The 16,306-nt window shown below is 53.0% G+C and overlaps 3 protein-coding genes across 6 annotated transcripts in view; 1 reads left to right on the top strand and 2 right to left on the bottom strand.

Annotated features, from left to right (window-relative positions):
- The window catches only part of LOC126572148 (probable basic-leucine zipper transcription factor Q), a 28,352-nt gene extending 20,732 nt beyond the window's left edge, over positions 1-7,620 (bottom strand). The window contains exons 1-2 of one of the 4 annotated variants that reach the window (XM_050231234.1): positions 7,455-7,620; positions 5,943-6,197 (exon numbers count right to left, since the gene is read on the bottom strand). The gene's annotated coding sequence lies outside the window, so the exon portion shown is untranslated. The other 3 variants (XM_050231225.1, XM_050231250.1, XM_050231242.1) reach the window with 3 other exon arrangements.
- Positions 7,621-7,944: 324 nt separating this feature from the next.
- LOC126572019 (ubiquinone biosynthesis monooxygenase COQ6, mitochondrial) lies at positions 7,945-16,062 on the top strand. Its single transcript, XM_050231008.1, has 6 exons — positions 7,945-8,231; positions 8,308-8,738; positions 14,827-15,111; positions 15,185-15,378; positions 15,491-15,773; positions 15,859-16,062. Exons 1-6 carry the CDS (start codon positions 8,027-8,029, stop codon positions 15,886-15,888), a joined length of 1,428 nt encoding a protein of 475 aa, XP_050086965.1. The 5' UTR covers positions 7,945-8,026; the 3' UTR covers positions 15,889-16,062.
- LOC126571737 (transient receptor potential channel pyrexia) lies at positions 8,757-13,422 on the bottom strand. The gene is made up of 7 exons (XM_050230519.1): positions 13,028-13,422; positions 12,003-12,114; positions 11,349-11,926; positions 10,056-11,265; positions 9,784-9,928; positions 9,222-9,715; positions 8,757-9,128 (listed from the first exon to the last, which is right to left on the bottom strand). Exons 2-7 carry the CDS (start codon positions 12,027-12,029, stop codon positions 8,757-8,759), a joined length of 2,826 nt encoding a protein of 941 aa, XP_050086476.1. The 5' UTR covers positions 12,030-12,114; positions 13,028-13,422.
- Positions 16,063-16,306: the final 244 nt, after the last annotated feature.

The raw sequence follows: 16,306 nt of genomic DNA, 5'->3' as shown, positions 1-16,306 counted from the left end.
GGACCTCGCTCGCTGGCGCACCACTGAACCAAAATTAATGCGCACGACGTCGGACGTGGCCCCCACCGTCTCAAAAAAAAAAAAAAAAAACAAAACAAAACGGTGAGCGAAAAAACGACGAATTAATCGAAAACGAAACGATCGAGCGGCGCCAATTTTCTGGGGCGAAATAATTGAAGGCCACCATCACCAGGCCAGCGTGGCGCGGGCGGGCTGAGACGAGCACAGGCGAAAGCGGACTGAGGACGTCGCCTTGGGCGCCAGCTCGCATCGGAGTGCGCTCTTCCAGGGCCACAGGCCTTCTCGGGCCCAACGGGCGCACCATCATCATCTGCCGCCAGAGCGGTTGCTTAATTTTCCCTCCAAAAGAATGGTCACTCTATATTCGCTTTGCAGCGATGCACTGCAGATGCCCTCTCCTGCACAGTTGCATTGTTAATTGTGCGGTCTGGCCACGAGGCGCGAGGTCACGGAAGAAGATGCTCGGCACTCAATTGAAGCCGTAATCAATTAATCAAATTAATCTGGGCCGGGTGACTCGGGGTGTGTCTCTCGATTGACACCGGGAACGCACTGCTCATTCCTGCATCAATTTCCTGGAATTTTAAGGATTGAACAGGGAGGAACATTCACTTTTCATAACAGACAAACACTTCAGTTCTGGTTCTGGTTTCGCCAATTGATAGGCACCGTTAATCTCATGGTGTGGACGTCGCTAGAAAATAGAAAGGATCACCGTACAGGATGAGTCAAACAGAAAAAAACTGCAACAAAGTTCAAACTGCTGCCATTTCTAAACCACTCGCCCGACAGCTGGCAGATTTAATCCAGTGATAGTTCACTCTATTGTTTATAAGCATATAAAAGCATTTTAGTGGGAAGTTGTTAGAAAAAAAGTTATTCGTGATGGAATGCAAGGGTGTCTATTTTTATTTTAAATTTTATTTGGTAGCAAAACCACACGTGGCCATCGTTGAGAGCCTTCCAGCATTTAAATGTGAATTAATCATTCGGATCTCGGTCCATAATTCGTTACTGGGATACTGGTAGAGTTGCCAGACACCCCGAAAGTTGACCACAAAAAAGGGCAACATAGAAAAACAATGTTCGAAAAGATATGGAGCAAAGATTTGGAAGAATTTCACGACGCAGCACCACTCAAAATGATGTAGACGAATGAATCTTAGCTCGAATCACACAACCAATACATCAAAATGAGCTTTAAATAAAGGTCTTTTCAATTCTAAACATGGCATAGCCTCATGTCTTATCAAACAAAAAAACAAAATAGGCTCAATAATGCCAAACAGTTCCATTGCTTGACCGCAGGTGATGAAATTCTGCACTTCTCGCACAGTTTTGTTCGGTGGATCCGAGATAAATCAACAAATTCATGTGCCAAAGCCAATAATAAACCTTTTAATAGGTCTATTGTAGTCCTGGAAATGCAAACAATTCATGTGAAAGCCCTGGAGATTCCAACAGGACGCTGTATCTTCCCCGTAAAGCAATAGCGAGACATGAGACTGGCGAAAAGAAAAACGTTCCACACTTCATTTCCATGTCTCTTTGACTGTCGATTTCTATGGACATAAAAAGCGCAGGACTTTTCCGTTTGTGGTGTTTTGAAGAGCAAGGTTAGACCTTAAAAAATAACATACTTTTGATCAGCTTGACCGAACGCTTCTCCCTAAAATGAGCCAAAAAGGGCCCCAAAGTGCCCTACAGGCAGCGAGCGTTGCTTTCTTTTACGGGGTCTCGAGACCATAATTCATCCAAACAGTAACGTACCGTGAAAAACAAAACTGATTCTAAAAGTTTATGAAATTCCCAACATTTTTTTACTTCAATTCAATAAAATTGAATCAAAAATGAAAAAGATATTAAGCATTTTTTAACAGATGTTGCAGTGTTTTTGCCTCCCCCTCTTTATTGGTTACGATTCTGATAATCTCGACAAGGCATTACACAACCATCATGTATCTCCCAGCCCACTAGCACCTCTAGGCACCTCTCCCGCGCACAGCTTCCCCCCCCTAAAAGCCACGAGTTGGTTGGGACAAGTTGTAGTAGCGGTAGTAGTAGTAGTAGTAATTCATTTACACAGCACAGCACACGACAGCCATAACCATCCTCGCTAACCGGATGATGGTTACTACACGACCTCACCCACCGCTCGCCCGACCCCCCCCCCCCGGGGGGGGGGGGGGGGTTTTAAGAGCCTGTTGGAAGCAGTTCAACTGCGGATTTCAATTTCACTCGAATTAAAACGTAATTATGCCATCAACCGAGCGCCACCAAACGAGGTGGCCAGGCCAAGCAAGGTGATCTGCGCTGCGGTGGCTTCGGGCACACACACAGAGCCGAAAACCAATTTCCAGACCTGCCTGCCGTGTGGCCCCATCACGGATGCTGCTCCTCGTAACAGTCTACCCTCTTCGTTCGTCTCCGGTTTTTTTTTCTCTCCCTCCTATCCCCCCGTGGTGGGGATGGTCGGGCACCACACTGGGCTGCTCACCAGACTGGGCTCCCAGACCACCCCGAAAAGGGGGCGAAGGGGGTGCTGGTATCGCACCGTAATCGAAATCATAACCGAATCATCCAAAGTGAGGGGGTGCGACGAGAAGGCCCGTTGCGGTTGCGCAGCGACATCGACGCCTCTAGAACGCCACCGAGGTCCTTGGGCGCAAGAAGCTGGTGAGCTTTTTACTTCTTCTACTTCTCGGTTCGCGACTGTGGATCGTGGAATGTGGATGGGTGTGTTTCTTTTCTTCTAAAAAAAGAAATAAAAAAAAAAAACAACAGATCCAACCACGCTTTTTTATCATTTTAAATTAAGCATCCGTCGGTGTTGTGGTTACGGTTTTTCGGCGGGTCGCAAGCATCCCCTCCCCAGGGAGGGTGTTATCCACCCTCTTCCCTTTTCGGGTGCCTCAAGAAATGGCTGGCCCGGGCTCCGAGCATTCCACTTCCGGGCGGAAAGTGAAGTTGCTTTTCATCGCGATCGCGTGTGTTGTTTGTTTCATTGTTGATCGATTGATGGGCGAAAGGTGTGATGCTGATGATCCCTGTGCCGGAGCCCTTTGAGAGGTTCAAGTCCGTATTCCAACACAGACACTCTCTCAACATTGACCGCAACATAAGCATTTTAGAGAAGAAACAGAAAGAGTAAGAGAGAGAGAGAGACGAAGTAGAAGAGGGAAAGGGAAACAGGAAACAGGGTGAGCATATGCTCTAACGGTAGCATAATCCGCAACGCGACCACAACGACGCCCGCTACCCTCACGCTCTTCACACTCTTCCATCAAACCAACAACAACAACAACCGGAATGGGCCGGAAAAGCGGTTTGGAGTTCCGGATAGACCACCGAACCGACCACATCTCGAGCGCGACCAACAACCGCCGGACGATGGTACAGAAGAAAGAGAAAAATACATGTCAGAGAGACAGAGACAGAGAGAGAGAGACAGAGAGAGAGAGAGAGATGCGGACGTGCACTGTTGTTGTGTTACCGTATGTCAACACTTATGTCATCATCCCAACAGCAGCATCATCATCATCATCATCATCATCCTGAACAACATCTTTCTCCATCAACCACCGGGAAGGGAAGGGTTGTGTGACGGGGCGGGGTCGGGGGTGTCTCTCTTGTGTCTTGTGCCTTGTGCATTTCCGCGGACACAATATGTCGCGGCCCATCGCCGCGGGTTTGTGCTCCACTTTTCAACAAGGGAACGTACCACCCCTTTCAGGGGGTAGTGGCGAGCAGCGCAACCCCCCTCAGCCCCTCAGCCCTCATTTGGTGGCCGAATGAAAAGAAAAGGGAAAATTGGACGGGCCGCAGTGAAAAACAATATGCAACCGGACCGCAGCAGCCAACTTCCTCAACCCCCGTGTCATCCCCCCCCCCCCCCCCCCCAAAAAGCCACCCCATCACTCGAGTCGGAAAATTGCTACGCCGTCGCCGCCGCCATCGCCACACCACCTCGTTACATTGTAATGACTGTTGTTGTTTGGCCGGACCTTGTTTTCCAAATTTTACCTACCAACCCACCACCCCCCGGGGGCAAACCTCTCTCTGAGCCACCTTCTGTGATCAAGCGATCGCCAGCGTTTCGGGGCTCGGTAAAAGCTGCGCATAGAAGGACAATTAAAGGGGGGGGTGGGGGGCATTAAAAGAGGGGGAATGGGTGGAAGGATTACGCATCTTCTTGAGTCGCACTCGTGCCCCCGGGGGGTTGTACCGTGTGTCTGTGTGCGACACGCTAGGGGGACCCACATTCGGATGCACTTTGTGAGCTTCTCTGATAATGTGGAAAGGGGTGGGGGTGGGTGGGCATCTGTTAATTTTGCTCGAATTTAATACCCCGCACTCCTCAGCGTGCGCTTCGCTTGCGCAATCGTTCGTTGGGGCCAGCACGCCAGCGGAAAAGAGAAAAGGGACAGGAGAATCAGCACGTTCACTCCTTTGGCTGCTTGCAGGAATTCATCGCGCACCACCGCAGGACAATGGATTAAGGACAATTCCCGTCACAATATAGTACCGATAATTCTCGCTGCCAGCAGCTTATTGCTGGCTCGTCGATCGATATCGATGGCATTTAATTTCCCGGGTGGGTGGCGATTAGCATCCCCCCAGCATCCCCATACTGTGATGGTGGATGAATTTATTAAAAAAAAAAAAATGGGTGTATTGCATTGTGCATGCTGTTACGGAACCATTTTTACATTGTGGTCATTGTGCAGTTAAAAAAGAAAATGCAACATTCAAGTGTTTCAGCGAAAACAAAAAATAACACCATGTGCACTGAGAGTTATGCACTGATTTATTAAGATATGTTATCGAATGTTTTCATTAAACATAAAAGCGAATGTTGGCAAAGTAGAAATACAAACGAACAAGATCTTGTCTCATAAACGACATGAAAAACAAAAAACTTTGCTCAAACTGAGCAAGAGATAGTCCGAATCATCAAGCAAGAATGATTGATTAATTTACGCGAATTGAATCATATTTTATTTCATCTGTTTTTTAATCATTTTACTGGCTACCGGTTTGCCACTCTAGCAGATGAGGATTTACCCATAGCTGGCGCCAAAAAACCGACCGCAACCGCTCTCCCCCGCCAGTAGCCACCGCCGCAAGGCTGGATAGCGATTTGGGTATGCTTTCTATATTGCCGTTTTTCGCCGCCATGCCAACTATGCTGTCGATTCGCGTCGCCGATCAGTAGCAGATCAAGGATGCGCACCACACCACACCACACAAAACAATCTCAGGGCGCCACTTCTGTGGCGCAGGAAATTGGAAAAACCTAATTAGTGCGGTTCACGTTTTGCAGCAGCAGCCCCCACCAACTAGGTGCTACTACAACTATTGCCTCTCTCTCTCTCTCTCTCTCTCTCTCTCTCTCTCTCTCTCTCTCTCTCTCTCTTTCTCTCTTTCTGTCTCTTCCAGTGCGTTCCGGTTTCCGGTTCCTCCTCCCCGAACACCGAAAAAAAAAACCGTGGTGCTGGAAATTATTTTTTTTTCCAATAAAAGAAAATCCTTTTTCCGTCTCGCCCGCTTTTTTATTGATTGCTGTTGGTCACCAATTTTCCGGCCAGTGAAATCGAAACCGATACATTTGGCCACTTTTTGGGGGGCGAGGGGCGAGCCACCAGTGGCCGTGGAACGACGGAACGAAGCGAAGGAATTCATCTGATCAGTGGAAATGAGGTGAGAGTATGGTGGCGGGGTATCTCTCTCCCTTCTGCTGCGACAGCAATGAGGTCTTATTGTGAGAATGACGACTTGTCTTATCTTATTCTGTCAGTAACTAAAACATGCCCCAAGGGAGTGTAATTTTTCAGTAACTTTATAAGAAAATGGTTGCTGGAGGTTTTAACAAAGGTCGTAACTTAGAACAATCGACCAGAAACTTAAACACAAACACTTACCTTTGACCTTGTCGCCTGCAAATGACACACCTGGTGCTTCGTCGTAACCGGGCTTCTTCAACTCTTTAGCGGGATTCTATCGTACTCTGCACCCGATCGTCCGTTTGATTGAAGTGGTGCCTGGTGTATTTGATTGTAGGAAATGTGCGGATGTTTTTGCAGACTGGTGGCCGCGAACCCACTTCAATTCGTGTCTATGCAGCACATAAAACAAACAGCACACAAACACAACAACACAATAAAACTGCTGAAGAACTAGAACCGGAGAGCGCGAATTAAGGAAATTTTAGTATGGAATGTTTGTGTTTCTTTTTTAAACTGTAACGCTGCGCCAGGGGCGACTGTGTGTGGCTGAATGAAGGCACAGTTGGCGGGGTCACTGGCCAGTGGCACGAGCGCGCTCGCCCTCCACGCCACGTGATTGCCCCATTCTCAAGGGAAGGGGAATTTGATCAGAACGACAACAACAACAAACACCAGGAACCGTGGGGCACGGGGCTACGATGGCGCCATAGAATTTCCTTTCCTTTTTCTTTTTTTGCAAAATAAAACAAATTAAAAAAAAAAAAGGTACCATGCGCCACGTTCGCCTTCCGTTCGTTGTTTGCTGTGGTGTTTGTTGTTTCGCTGGTATAGTGCCAACAATGGTGCGGATCATCATCGATCGACGGTACGCTGGACCTGTTGCGTTAGTATTTGGAGCAGGTGCGTACGCGGTATCAGCGGCCGGCTTTACAGTGCCGTGAGCCTCAAATTCCAAGACGCACTTTGTGGTGTGGTGCTCCCGCCGAAGGACACCTGGACTGGCGAGGACTGGGGCTGTGTGCGTGCGCACTAAAAAAAAAACGAACAAGGAAAAAAGCAAATCCGTTGGGAATCGAAAAGAAGTTCCCTCATGGCCGCATGGACCTTCCATGGGTACGCGAGGACCACGCACACAGCGAAAGGGTTGCGGGGACAAAAGTTTATCTGGTAGACCAGGGAACAGACCAGGGAACAGAGACACGCGTGCGTATGAAGGACACGTAGGACATGGGGCGACAACGCTGGCTAGCTGAGCTGCGGATGGCGTTACCAAAATGGAATTATCATCGCCAAACACACGTCGCCATCCTGTCGCATCCTTTTTCAGGTCGCGCTCAGGTGTGCGGAGACGCCGCAGGCACGGATTTGGATTCCCTTTTTCTTCACATCTTTCCTTCGCTCCTTAATTGCATTTCGTCTCTCTCTCTCTCTCTCTCTCTCTCTCTCTCTCTCTCTCTCTCTCTCTCTCTCTCTCTCTCTCCTCCCGTTCTGCTACACCCCGTTACACTCACACAGCCACGCTCACGCACTTGTTGGCCTCTATCTTGTGGCCTTTCAATTTGGCAATTTGCGGTCGCTTTCCGACGATTCGTTCCGTCCGTATTCACCGAATGTGTCCCTTTCCTAATGTTCTTTTCTCTGTTTTAACTCCCAAACATACGCCACCGAAAAAAAACACGCAAACACAAAGGGAAATCACGCGCGTACCCGAGAAACACCGGGAGATGGCCGCCGCCAAAAAGGACACACAACCGAAGATGACGACAGTGATGCTACAAGATTGTGGAAAACTCGCGTGTAGTTTTCGACGAGCGTGCGCGCGCGTACACTCCGAGCGAGGAGCAAATAGACCGAGGACCGTACCGATTGCCAGTTGGAGCGATTTTGAACTTCGCGGAGTCGTGGAGTTTAGGCGGAGTGCGTGTGTGAGCTCGACTTTACCCGATCAGCAAGCATCTCGACAACATGTGCCCGAGCAGCCCCGTTAGTGCTCGAATTTATGTTGCGTTGATTGTTAAAACATTAAAATATAGGAACGAAATTAAAGTATAGAATCCCACTTTACTAGAAAAAACGCTATTTTTACCTTTTTTTTTAGTATAACATCCATTAGTATACATCCATTCGAATGTATGCGGCAACATAAATGCATTTGGGAAACGAAACATAACTTTCGTCCTGGCCCGTACGAAAACAACAACAAACCAAACGTCAAGCGAGTGTTTTGAGGGCTTGCCGGTCGTTAAATTAAATTAAACAAAGTTAAATTATATTAAAACATGAACCGGGCGCTACGGAAAGTTCTTCTCCAGACGGGCGGCATCGGCCGGATCGGGCCAGGTGCGGTACCATGGCGAAACCTGGCCACGGTCAGCGAGGCCAACACCCAAGGGGCACAGCATCAGCAGCAGCACCCGCAGCAACACTACGACATCATCATCGTCGGTGGCGGAATGGTTGGCACAGCACTCGCCTGCTCGTTGGGTAATATCCTCAATCGTAACGACCACAGATCTCGCGGAATGTGTATCTAACGTTTGTCCCTTTCCTCTTGCTGCAGGCAAAAACACCCGGCTGCAGGACAAACGGGTGCTGCTGTTGGAGGCTGCCGGTGGCTTCAAACAACCATCAACCGAACAGTACAGCAACCGGGTCTCGGCCATCAACAAGAACGCATACCGGCTGATGAAGCGGATCGGTGCGTGGGAGGAGATCGAACGTACCCGCATCAAGCCAGTGCTGAAGATGCAGGTGTGGGACGCCTGCTCGGATGCGCTGATCACGTTCAACTACGACGACTTTTCGGATAACATCTCCTGGATCGTGGAGAACGATGTGCTGCTGGCCAGCGTGTACCGTCAGCTGGAGACGGTGCCAAACGTCGAGATCCGCTACTCGGCCAAGCTGGCCGACTGTACGCTCGTGCGGGACGGGGCAGACAGGAGCACCGTCCAGCTGACGAATGGGGAGCTGCTCACGTGTGAGCTACTGGTATGTACGCCTTGCCTTTCATATCATCTTTATTCTATTCTTCACCACCTCGAGGTCTTCCCTCAGTGCGTCCAATCGCTTCAGAATGATCTTTTGCGTTTCCTCGAGCGCTGCGGTGGAGCCGGGCCGGGGTTGGCTCAGGGAGGTGGCAGGCATCGTGTCCGGGCGCAAACCGCCACCACCACCACCGCCGTAATGGTTGCCAGAGAGGGTTCGGTTTTTGTCGATCGTTTTCTGCTGCTTCCGGCGCAGGGTAACGAGACCGTCGTCGCTCAGCAAATTGTTGAACGTTTCCATGTTGCGGTAGGTTCGCTTTCTTCGCATCGACTGATTCCGCTCGCGCCGCTCGGCCACCAGCTGATAGATCGAGGTGATCAGCTCCCTCGGAATCTGCAAGCGGTACGCACGGCACTGTGAGAACACTGGGCTAGGGCTAAGGCTAAGGGGCTCAAGGGTCAGTACCACACGCCTCCGGAAACCTACCCTTTTCTCCCGAGGATCGTTCGGTTTGACGCGAAAGTGTAACCGGCAGCGGGACGTCTTCAGCAGGGCAATCTTTTGAAAGATGGCCCAGATCCGGATTGGCGCTTTGCGCAGCAGCTTCGAGAACATGAGGCTCTCGAGCCGCGATATCAGCTCCGCCTGCCGGGACAAACGGTCGAGCCCGGCCGATTGCTGTAGCCCCTGTATGTCGCTGACCGCCAGACCGACCAGCAGGTTGGTGAGAATCACCGTCACCAGCAGCACGAACGCCAGAAACATACCGTGCGCGGTCGCCGGGTATTCGATTTTTAGATTTTCACCGTAGAAAATGTCCTCAAACTCCAGCTCGCCCGCCATCATGACGATGGTTTTGAGCAGCGACCGGGGGATTCCCTTGAAGGCGATGTGGTTCGGGAAGAGAACGCAAAAGCTCAAACCGAACGCGACCAGCAGGCAACAGTAGGCCATCAGGAACTTGGAGAAGTTGACCGCGACTGCAATTTTAGCGACGGAGTGTAGTAGTAGTAACCACACGACAACACCCCCATCAACATCAGCTTACCTGTCGTAAACATCTGGACGTAAAGCCCGAAGATGGGAAAGCGGCCGACGAGCATCATCAGCTCGAGCCAGGCGAGGAAAATCACGACCGCCGCCACGTGATGCTGCCACACCACCACGGAGTTGATGTCACCGAGCGCGTTGTGCTGGTTTTTTTTTTTTTTGGTTTTTGTTTTTTACAAGGGACAAAAAAGATGTAAGAGAGCGAACGAAAAAAGGGGAAAAAGAAAAAGAACAAACCCATCCCATGGTGCCCTGTTGCGCCGAGCTCACCGTGCAGAGAAAGATCCCGATGACGATGCTCCACTGCAGCCAGTTCTCCCAGTACCGGACGTAGCTGACGAATCCGTGCATCATCTGGAACACCTCCTTCGTGAGCAGCACCAGGTTGAACAGGATGATCACGTAACCGATCGGTGGCACGTACGACGGTGCCTCGCACACGTTCGTCCGGCAACCCTCGACGTACACACCGAGCACGTAGGCGGTGAACAGCAGCACGAACAGACCGTGGTAGAAGAGGCTGAAGATGAAAAACTTCCGGATGCGGCGCCACTTGAGCAGCAGGAACGTTTCGCACAGCGGGTGCTTCAGGATGCGCCGCTGGCCGACCTCGATGAACGCCAGCAGCAGCTCGGTTTCGCCCCGATCGTTGTTCGGTACCAGTGGCCGAAAGTCGAGCCGTATCTCACAGTCCACGTCACCGATCTCGTGGATACTGTTGACGCTGATGGCCGCGTCGAGCTTGGCGATGTACTTCGGTATGATCTCCGGTGTACGGCGTATGATGAACGAGAGGGCCGACACGCCACCGTTGGTGCGCGCCGTTATGTCCGCCCCGAACTCGATCAGCATGTACACGCAGGTGCTGAACTCGTTCAGTGCCGCTATGTGCAGGGGCGTGTAGCCAAAGTTGTCCGCCCGGTTCACGTCCACCTTCGCCTTCAGCAGGCTGAGCGTGCAGTCCCAGAAGCGCGACTCCTTCACGATCGACGCGTGCAGGGCCGTCCGGCCATCCCGGTACACCGCGTGCACGTCCGCATGGTGCGCAATCAGATAGGTAACCGTCTCGTGGCACTGGGACAGGCAGGCCAGGTGTAACGGTGTCTGTTGGTCCCGGTTGCGCGCGTTAATGTTTGCCCCGGCTGCCACCAGCAACCGCACGCACTCGAGATAGTTCTCGGAGGCCGCCAGGTGGAGGGCGGTGATTTTCTTCTGTCCGAACTGGGACCGAGCGTCGGCACCGTGCGCCAGCAGCAGTGCGATACAGTCGGCGTACCCGAGGGCCGCGGCCACGTGCAGCGGTGTCTGGGTGTAGACCTGGGGCGTGTTCGGGTTGGCACCGTGCTGCAGCAGATACTCGACGCACCGTTTGCTGTTGCGCATTACCGCGTAGTGCAGTGCCGAGTGTTGCTCGATGCCAGCGTTGATGTCGACGTTCCGCTCCGCCAGCAGCAGTGTCACGCACTCCAGGCTACCGCAGCTGACAGGGGTGACAGCACACACGATCGATGGTGAGAGGGAGGGAAATGAAAGGAGGCCCACCCACCCCTCCCTGGTGCTTACCTGGCGGCACAGTGCAACGGTGTGGCAACCCGGCCATGGTCCCACTGCTGTGGGTTGCTGCCGCGTTGCAGCAACAGCTCGGCCATGCTGTGGCTGCCGATGTAGCAGGCTAGGTGGAGGGCAGTTCGACCGGCCCCGTCCGTCGCATCGACCTCGACGTCCTCCTGTGCGAGCACCTTCCGCAGCAGGTCCTGCTTACCGTACCACACGGCGAGCAGCAGCAGCGTGGGTAGCTGCGCACCAAACTCGTCGAGCAAATCACCAGCAGCAGCAGCAGCAGCAGCAGCCACCACGACGGCGCTAGCGCCACCCAGCAACTCCGCTATCCGTTCCCCTTCCGGGAGCTCCCGCAGGGCACCCTCGATGGCCGCCCGGCTCCAGATCTCCTCGTGACCGGCCTCACGATCCGGCCCGAACTCGTGCGGCGCATTCGGGGACGAGATTTCCACCCCACCGACATCACTCTCGCTGGAGATGCTCAGCCGGAGCCGATCGGCACTGTCGGTAGGATCGCTGCCAGCGTCGTGCGCCTCCTGGTAGTACATCCGGTACTCGTCCTCCCACCGCATTTCATTCTCCTGCAAAGCACAGTGGCAAACGGTAAAGTTTGTTCCAGTTATTTGCCACTCGCCAGTCGGTCCTCAGAAAACGTACGATGATGGAAAACCGCACCGCATCCATGTCGCTTCGGTTCGGTCACATCGTTCGCCGGCGGTCCAACCGACGTAACCGGACCGTCTGCACCGGTCCGGCCTTCACTCGCTCGCTGGAGGAAGAAAGGGGAAAGTACAGGTCACCATTTTAGCCAATCGTCAGTCACGGGACGGAGATAATCACTGCCCAGGCGAAGGAGGCCTCTCGCCACGCTAAACAGCCGCCATTTTCCCCGCGCTCCTTCCCTACTGATGGATTTTTCCGCGCCCGGATGTGATCATCACCGCACAAGGCAGGCGTTTGTTTATGTTAGGTAAATTTGGCCCGCCATCGGGCAACAGAATAGAGACTAAACATGTGGTTCGGAGGGTTTGTGTGGGGTTGCATAACAAACACCACCACCCCCCCCGCCCCGATCATCACTTTGTGCTGTGCTGCCCCCAAACCGGCGCGTTGTACAGCCATTAGCGCACGCGAACCGCCTACACACGTGTGGTGGACACAGGATATTAACGTTCAAACTAAGCTGTTTCAATGGTGTTGCTGTGGTGATCCTTGCTGCCGTACTTCCTCCTCCTCGGGTACGCAGCTCGGGCCGGGCTAAGCGCCATTCAAGCGCACCGGATATGATCCTCCCTGACTCGCCGCCGCCGCCGCCGCCGCACGGGCACGGGATGGATTGGAATTTGTAAACAATCCATCCATTAAGCCGCTTGCGAACGGGCCAGCCACCCAGTTTATTCACCGTTGACGATGGAAGCGGATCAAGGATGTTGTTGCATAATTGTGCGATGGGCGCGTTAGGGTTGGCTAGCGCGCCTGGCTGATAGGCGCTTTGATTGCTGCGGGTTTTTCATTCATTCTATTAACACAGACAACAGGAGCGTTGCGTCGTTGCGGTAGTGTTTGCGCGTGTCCTGTTTGAATGCCGCCGCCGCCGCACAACAGCAACAAACAACACCGAAGCGGTCCGGGAGGGGCTAGGAAGAGAATTGAAACGAGCAAAGAGCGAAGAAAATACGTACGGTTACGGTGAGGTTCGGTGAAGAGTCGTTCCTTTTCTATTTCCTCTCTTCTTTCAATCGCACCAAGCAATCGCGGAACAAGCCAGCCAGCTAGCGGTTCATGCGGATTGATCGGTGATGCTGGAAGATGCTGGTTTCCTTCTTCGCTATTCGAACGGTGCCAGGGACTGGCACTATGCACTTAGGCGCTGCGCCAAACACTGGCAGCGGTGAAGCAGCTCCCAAAACCACCCTTTTTCCCGGCTCGCACCCTCCCGCAAGCGGTTGTTTGGTGGGAGGGTAAAGCTAAACGCTAGCTGGTGTGTCGCGCTGGTGTGGCGCAGGGTACAGGCCACTTGCACACCAGTTCACACCACCTCCAGTGCACCGAAACGCCGCGCTCGTACTGAGTGCTGGTTTCGCCCTCGCGTGCGTACGAACCCGCCCGATTGGAGATCACGGTCCCGACCGGGCGCCGCATCCACCCCCCCCCCCCCTGGTTTGAACGAATACGCTACTGGCGGTTCTTTCCTAAAACACTACCCAGAGCACGGCCACACCGCCACCCTCCGTGCCGGATTCCCGCCGTGTGCGTGCGTCAGACTGGGCCCGACTGGACAAAAGGTGAAGCGAGACACTCAGGTGGAAGAAAGGCAGTGTGGAGTGCGTGCGTGCGTGCGCGCGCGCGCGCGCGCGCAGAGTGTCGAATGATCGCGGGAAAAAAAGGGGACGCTGGTGAACACCCCGCCGCGTTCGTTCGTGCGTGCGTGCGCACCACTGTATGTGTATGTGCGAATCACGACTCGCGTGCGCGTTATAATAACACTAAAAAAGTGAGCACCACTTTGTGGCATGCGGCACGCGCATGGACTGGGAGAGGGGTTGTTAGGCGCGGTGAGGGTGTACCAAGGATGGGCAGCAGCAGTAGAGAAATGAAGGAAGATGATGGCGGCACTCGTGGAGCATATTTTTGATGACAAACGAGAGAGAGAGAGATTGAATTGGCAGAGAAATGAGAAAAAAGAAAGAACAAAGCGAAAGATGCAGAGAGAGAGAGAGAGAGAGAGAGACGCAGAAGATGGTGAGGTGAATTAATTTGGCAAGGAAAACAGACGCCCAGAGGCGGTGGGTTAACTAAGTCGTTGACTTTTCGTCGTTTTATGCAAATAATTCCCGTAATTTGCACTCATTGAGCGCAGGTTAAGAACGGATTGGTGCTCGTACAGCCCAAAATCGAACCGAGAAACCAACCAAAGGACAACACCGATGTCGCCGGTGTACCCGATCGGCTGGTTTTTCCGCTGAATGAGATGCCAAATTCAACTCCTTTACACACTGGATGGCGATGCTTAGTCTTTTCTGTTGCATTGTTCGGCGGGCGCGAATGTGAAGCGGCTCCTTCGGTTAGTTTGCTAATTTTGGCATGTTCGCAGTTGCGCAGACCGGAGGTGCTAACCGGAAGAAACTGGTAGCCCGACCCGAGGGGACGGGGCGGCGGGATGCTCCGGTTGATTAGTGGTCGCCAACTAGCCAGAGTGCAGAGAGAAAGAGAGAGAGAGAGAGATGGCGGCCAGGGGGTGTCGGTTGTCGATCATCATGTCGGTGGAGACGCCCGGTGATCCGCACTGTGGGTGCCATAATTAACACCCTCTCCTTTCTCCTGCGCTCCGGTCTGGCTACGTACGTTCTAGGGATGCAACGGTTAGGTTATTTTTATGCTGCTGCTGTGTTCGCGGGTGTGCAACCTCCCCCCCCCCCCCCCCCCCGATTCCACCAGCCCACTTATTCGATCTCTCTGCCTTCCACCTTTCTTCTTCCAGGTCGGTGCCGACGGATACAACTCGCTGGTGCGCAAGCAGATGGGCGTAGAGAATTTCACCATCGCGTACAATCAGATGGGAGTGGTGGCGACACTCCAGCTGGCCAACGATTCCCCCGTTGACAACGTGACCGCCTGGCAACGCTTCCTACCGACCGGACCGATCGCACTGCTGCCGCTGAACGATCGGATGAGCTCGCTGGTCTGGTCGACCAGTGTCGCCGAAGCGAAGCGGTTGCTCCAGCTCGATGGTGACGCGTTCGTGGCCGCCGTTAACGCTGCTTTCGTAAGTGGAACCCGCTACCGGGGCCTTCCTGGTATCTGCATCTCATTCGCATTTTTTTTCCTCACGCTTGCAGAGCAAACCCGTGTCACGGAACACCTTCGTCGATCAGGTATTATCGAACGTGCATTCGCTGATCAAACAGTCGTCCGGCCAGCGGTTTGAGCCAGCGCCCGCCGTGATGTCGGAGGTGCAGAAATCACGCGCCGCCTTTCCGCTCGGACTCGGCCACACCAGCACCTACGTGGGACAGGGCGTCTGCTTGATTGGGTAACGAAGCAAGCGGGGGGGGTGACACGACCCCCCACCGGCTGCGAGCGCTTCCAATTACGCCTGGAACTGTACGTTTGCCGTTTCCCTCTGCTTCTGCTTTCTCCCGCAGCGATGCCGCCCATCGGGTGCATCCCCTGGCCGGTCAGGGGGTTAATCTCGGGTTCGGCGATGTGCAGACACTGACGGATGTGCTGGCGGACGCGAGCTACGCCGGCCTTGGTCTGGGTACCGTCGGGGAGCTAATTAAGTATGAGCAGGAACGACTGAAGCACAACGTGGCGGTGCTGCTCACCACGCACGGGCTGCAGCGGCTCTACACCACCGACTTCCTGCCAACGGTCGCGCTCCGGAGCGTAGGCCTGACTCTCACCAATGCGATGCCCCCGGTGAAGGTGAGTGTGTGGAGGGCGTGATTTCGATTGACCCATCGTTCGATGTCGACGGTAACGGTTTGCCATGCTTTCGTGTCGGTTTCAGAAATTTCTAATGAACTATGCCATGTCGTAAGGGGTGTATTTGGCTACAACCTGCAAGCGAACTAGCCTGGATCAAACAGCTGATGCATCGGCAGCCTCGACATTATCAGCCACAGCAGCAGTACCGAACATTGTAATCTTGGAAAGAAGAATAAAGATGCAACCTCTTTGTTGAGCTCAATGCGCTTAGTTTGAAACAACTAAACACTGTCCCTCTACTGATTACGAATTATGACAAACGATTTCTTTCGCTCCCACCCCCCCGATAACACGCAGGCCATTTATAAAAAGCATTATGCAGAACAAATGTGCATTCCATAGAGTTTGTTTAAATGTATGTTTCCTGAGTATTGCACCGAATCGTGGGATAGACACGACGAACAGAGATGTTGGTCCCTGAACGGTCGTTGCCGTCGCTTTGTCGTCTACGCATCGGCTGGCAATGAAAA

This window comes from Anopheles aquasalis, chromosome X, assembly GCF_943734665.1.
Source record: "Anopheles aquasalis chromosome X, idAnoAquaMG_Q_19, whole genome shotgun sequence".
In the NCBI taxonomy this organism is placed as follows: Eukaryota; Metazoa; Arthropoda; class Insecta; order Diptera; family Culicidae; genus Anopheles; species Anopheles aquasalis.
The sequence above is the reverse complement of the archived record's forward strand: the minus strand, read 5'-3'. Positions and strand labels throughout refer to the sequence as shown.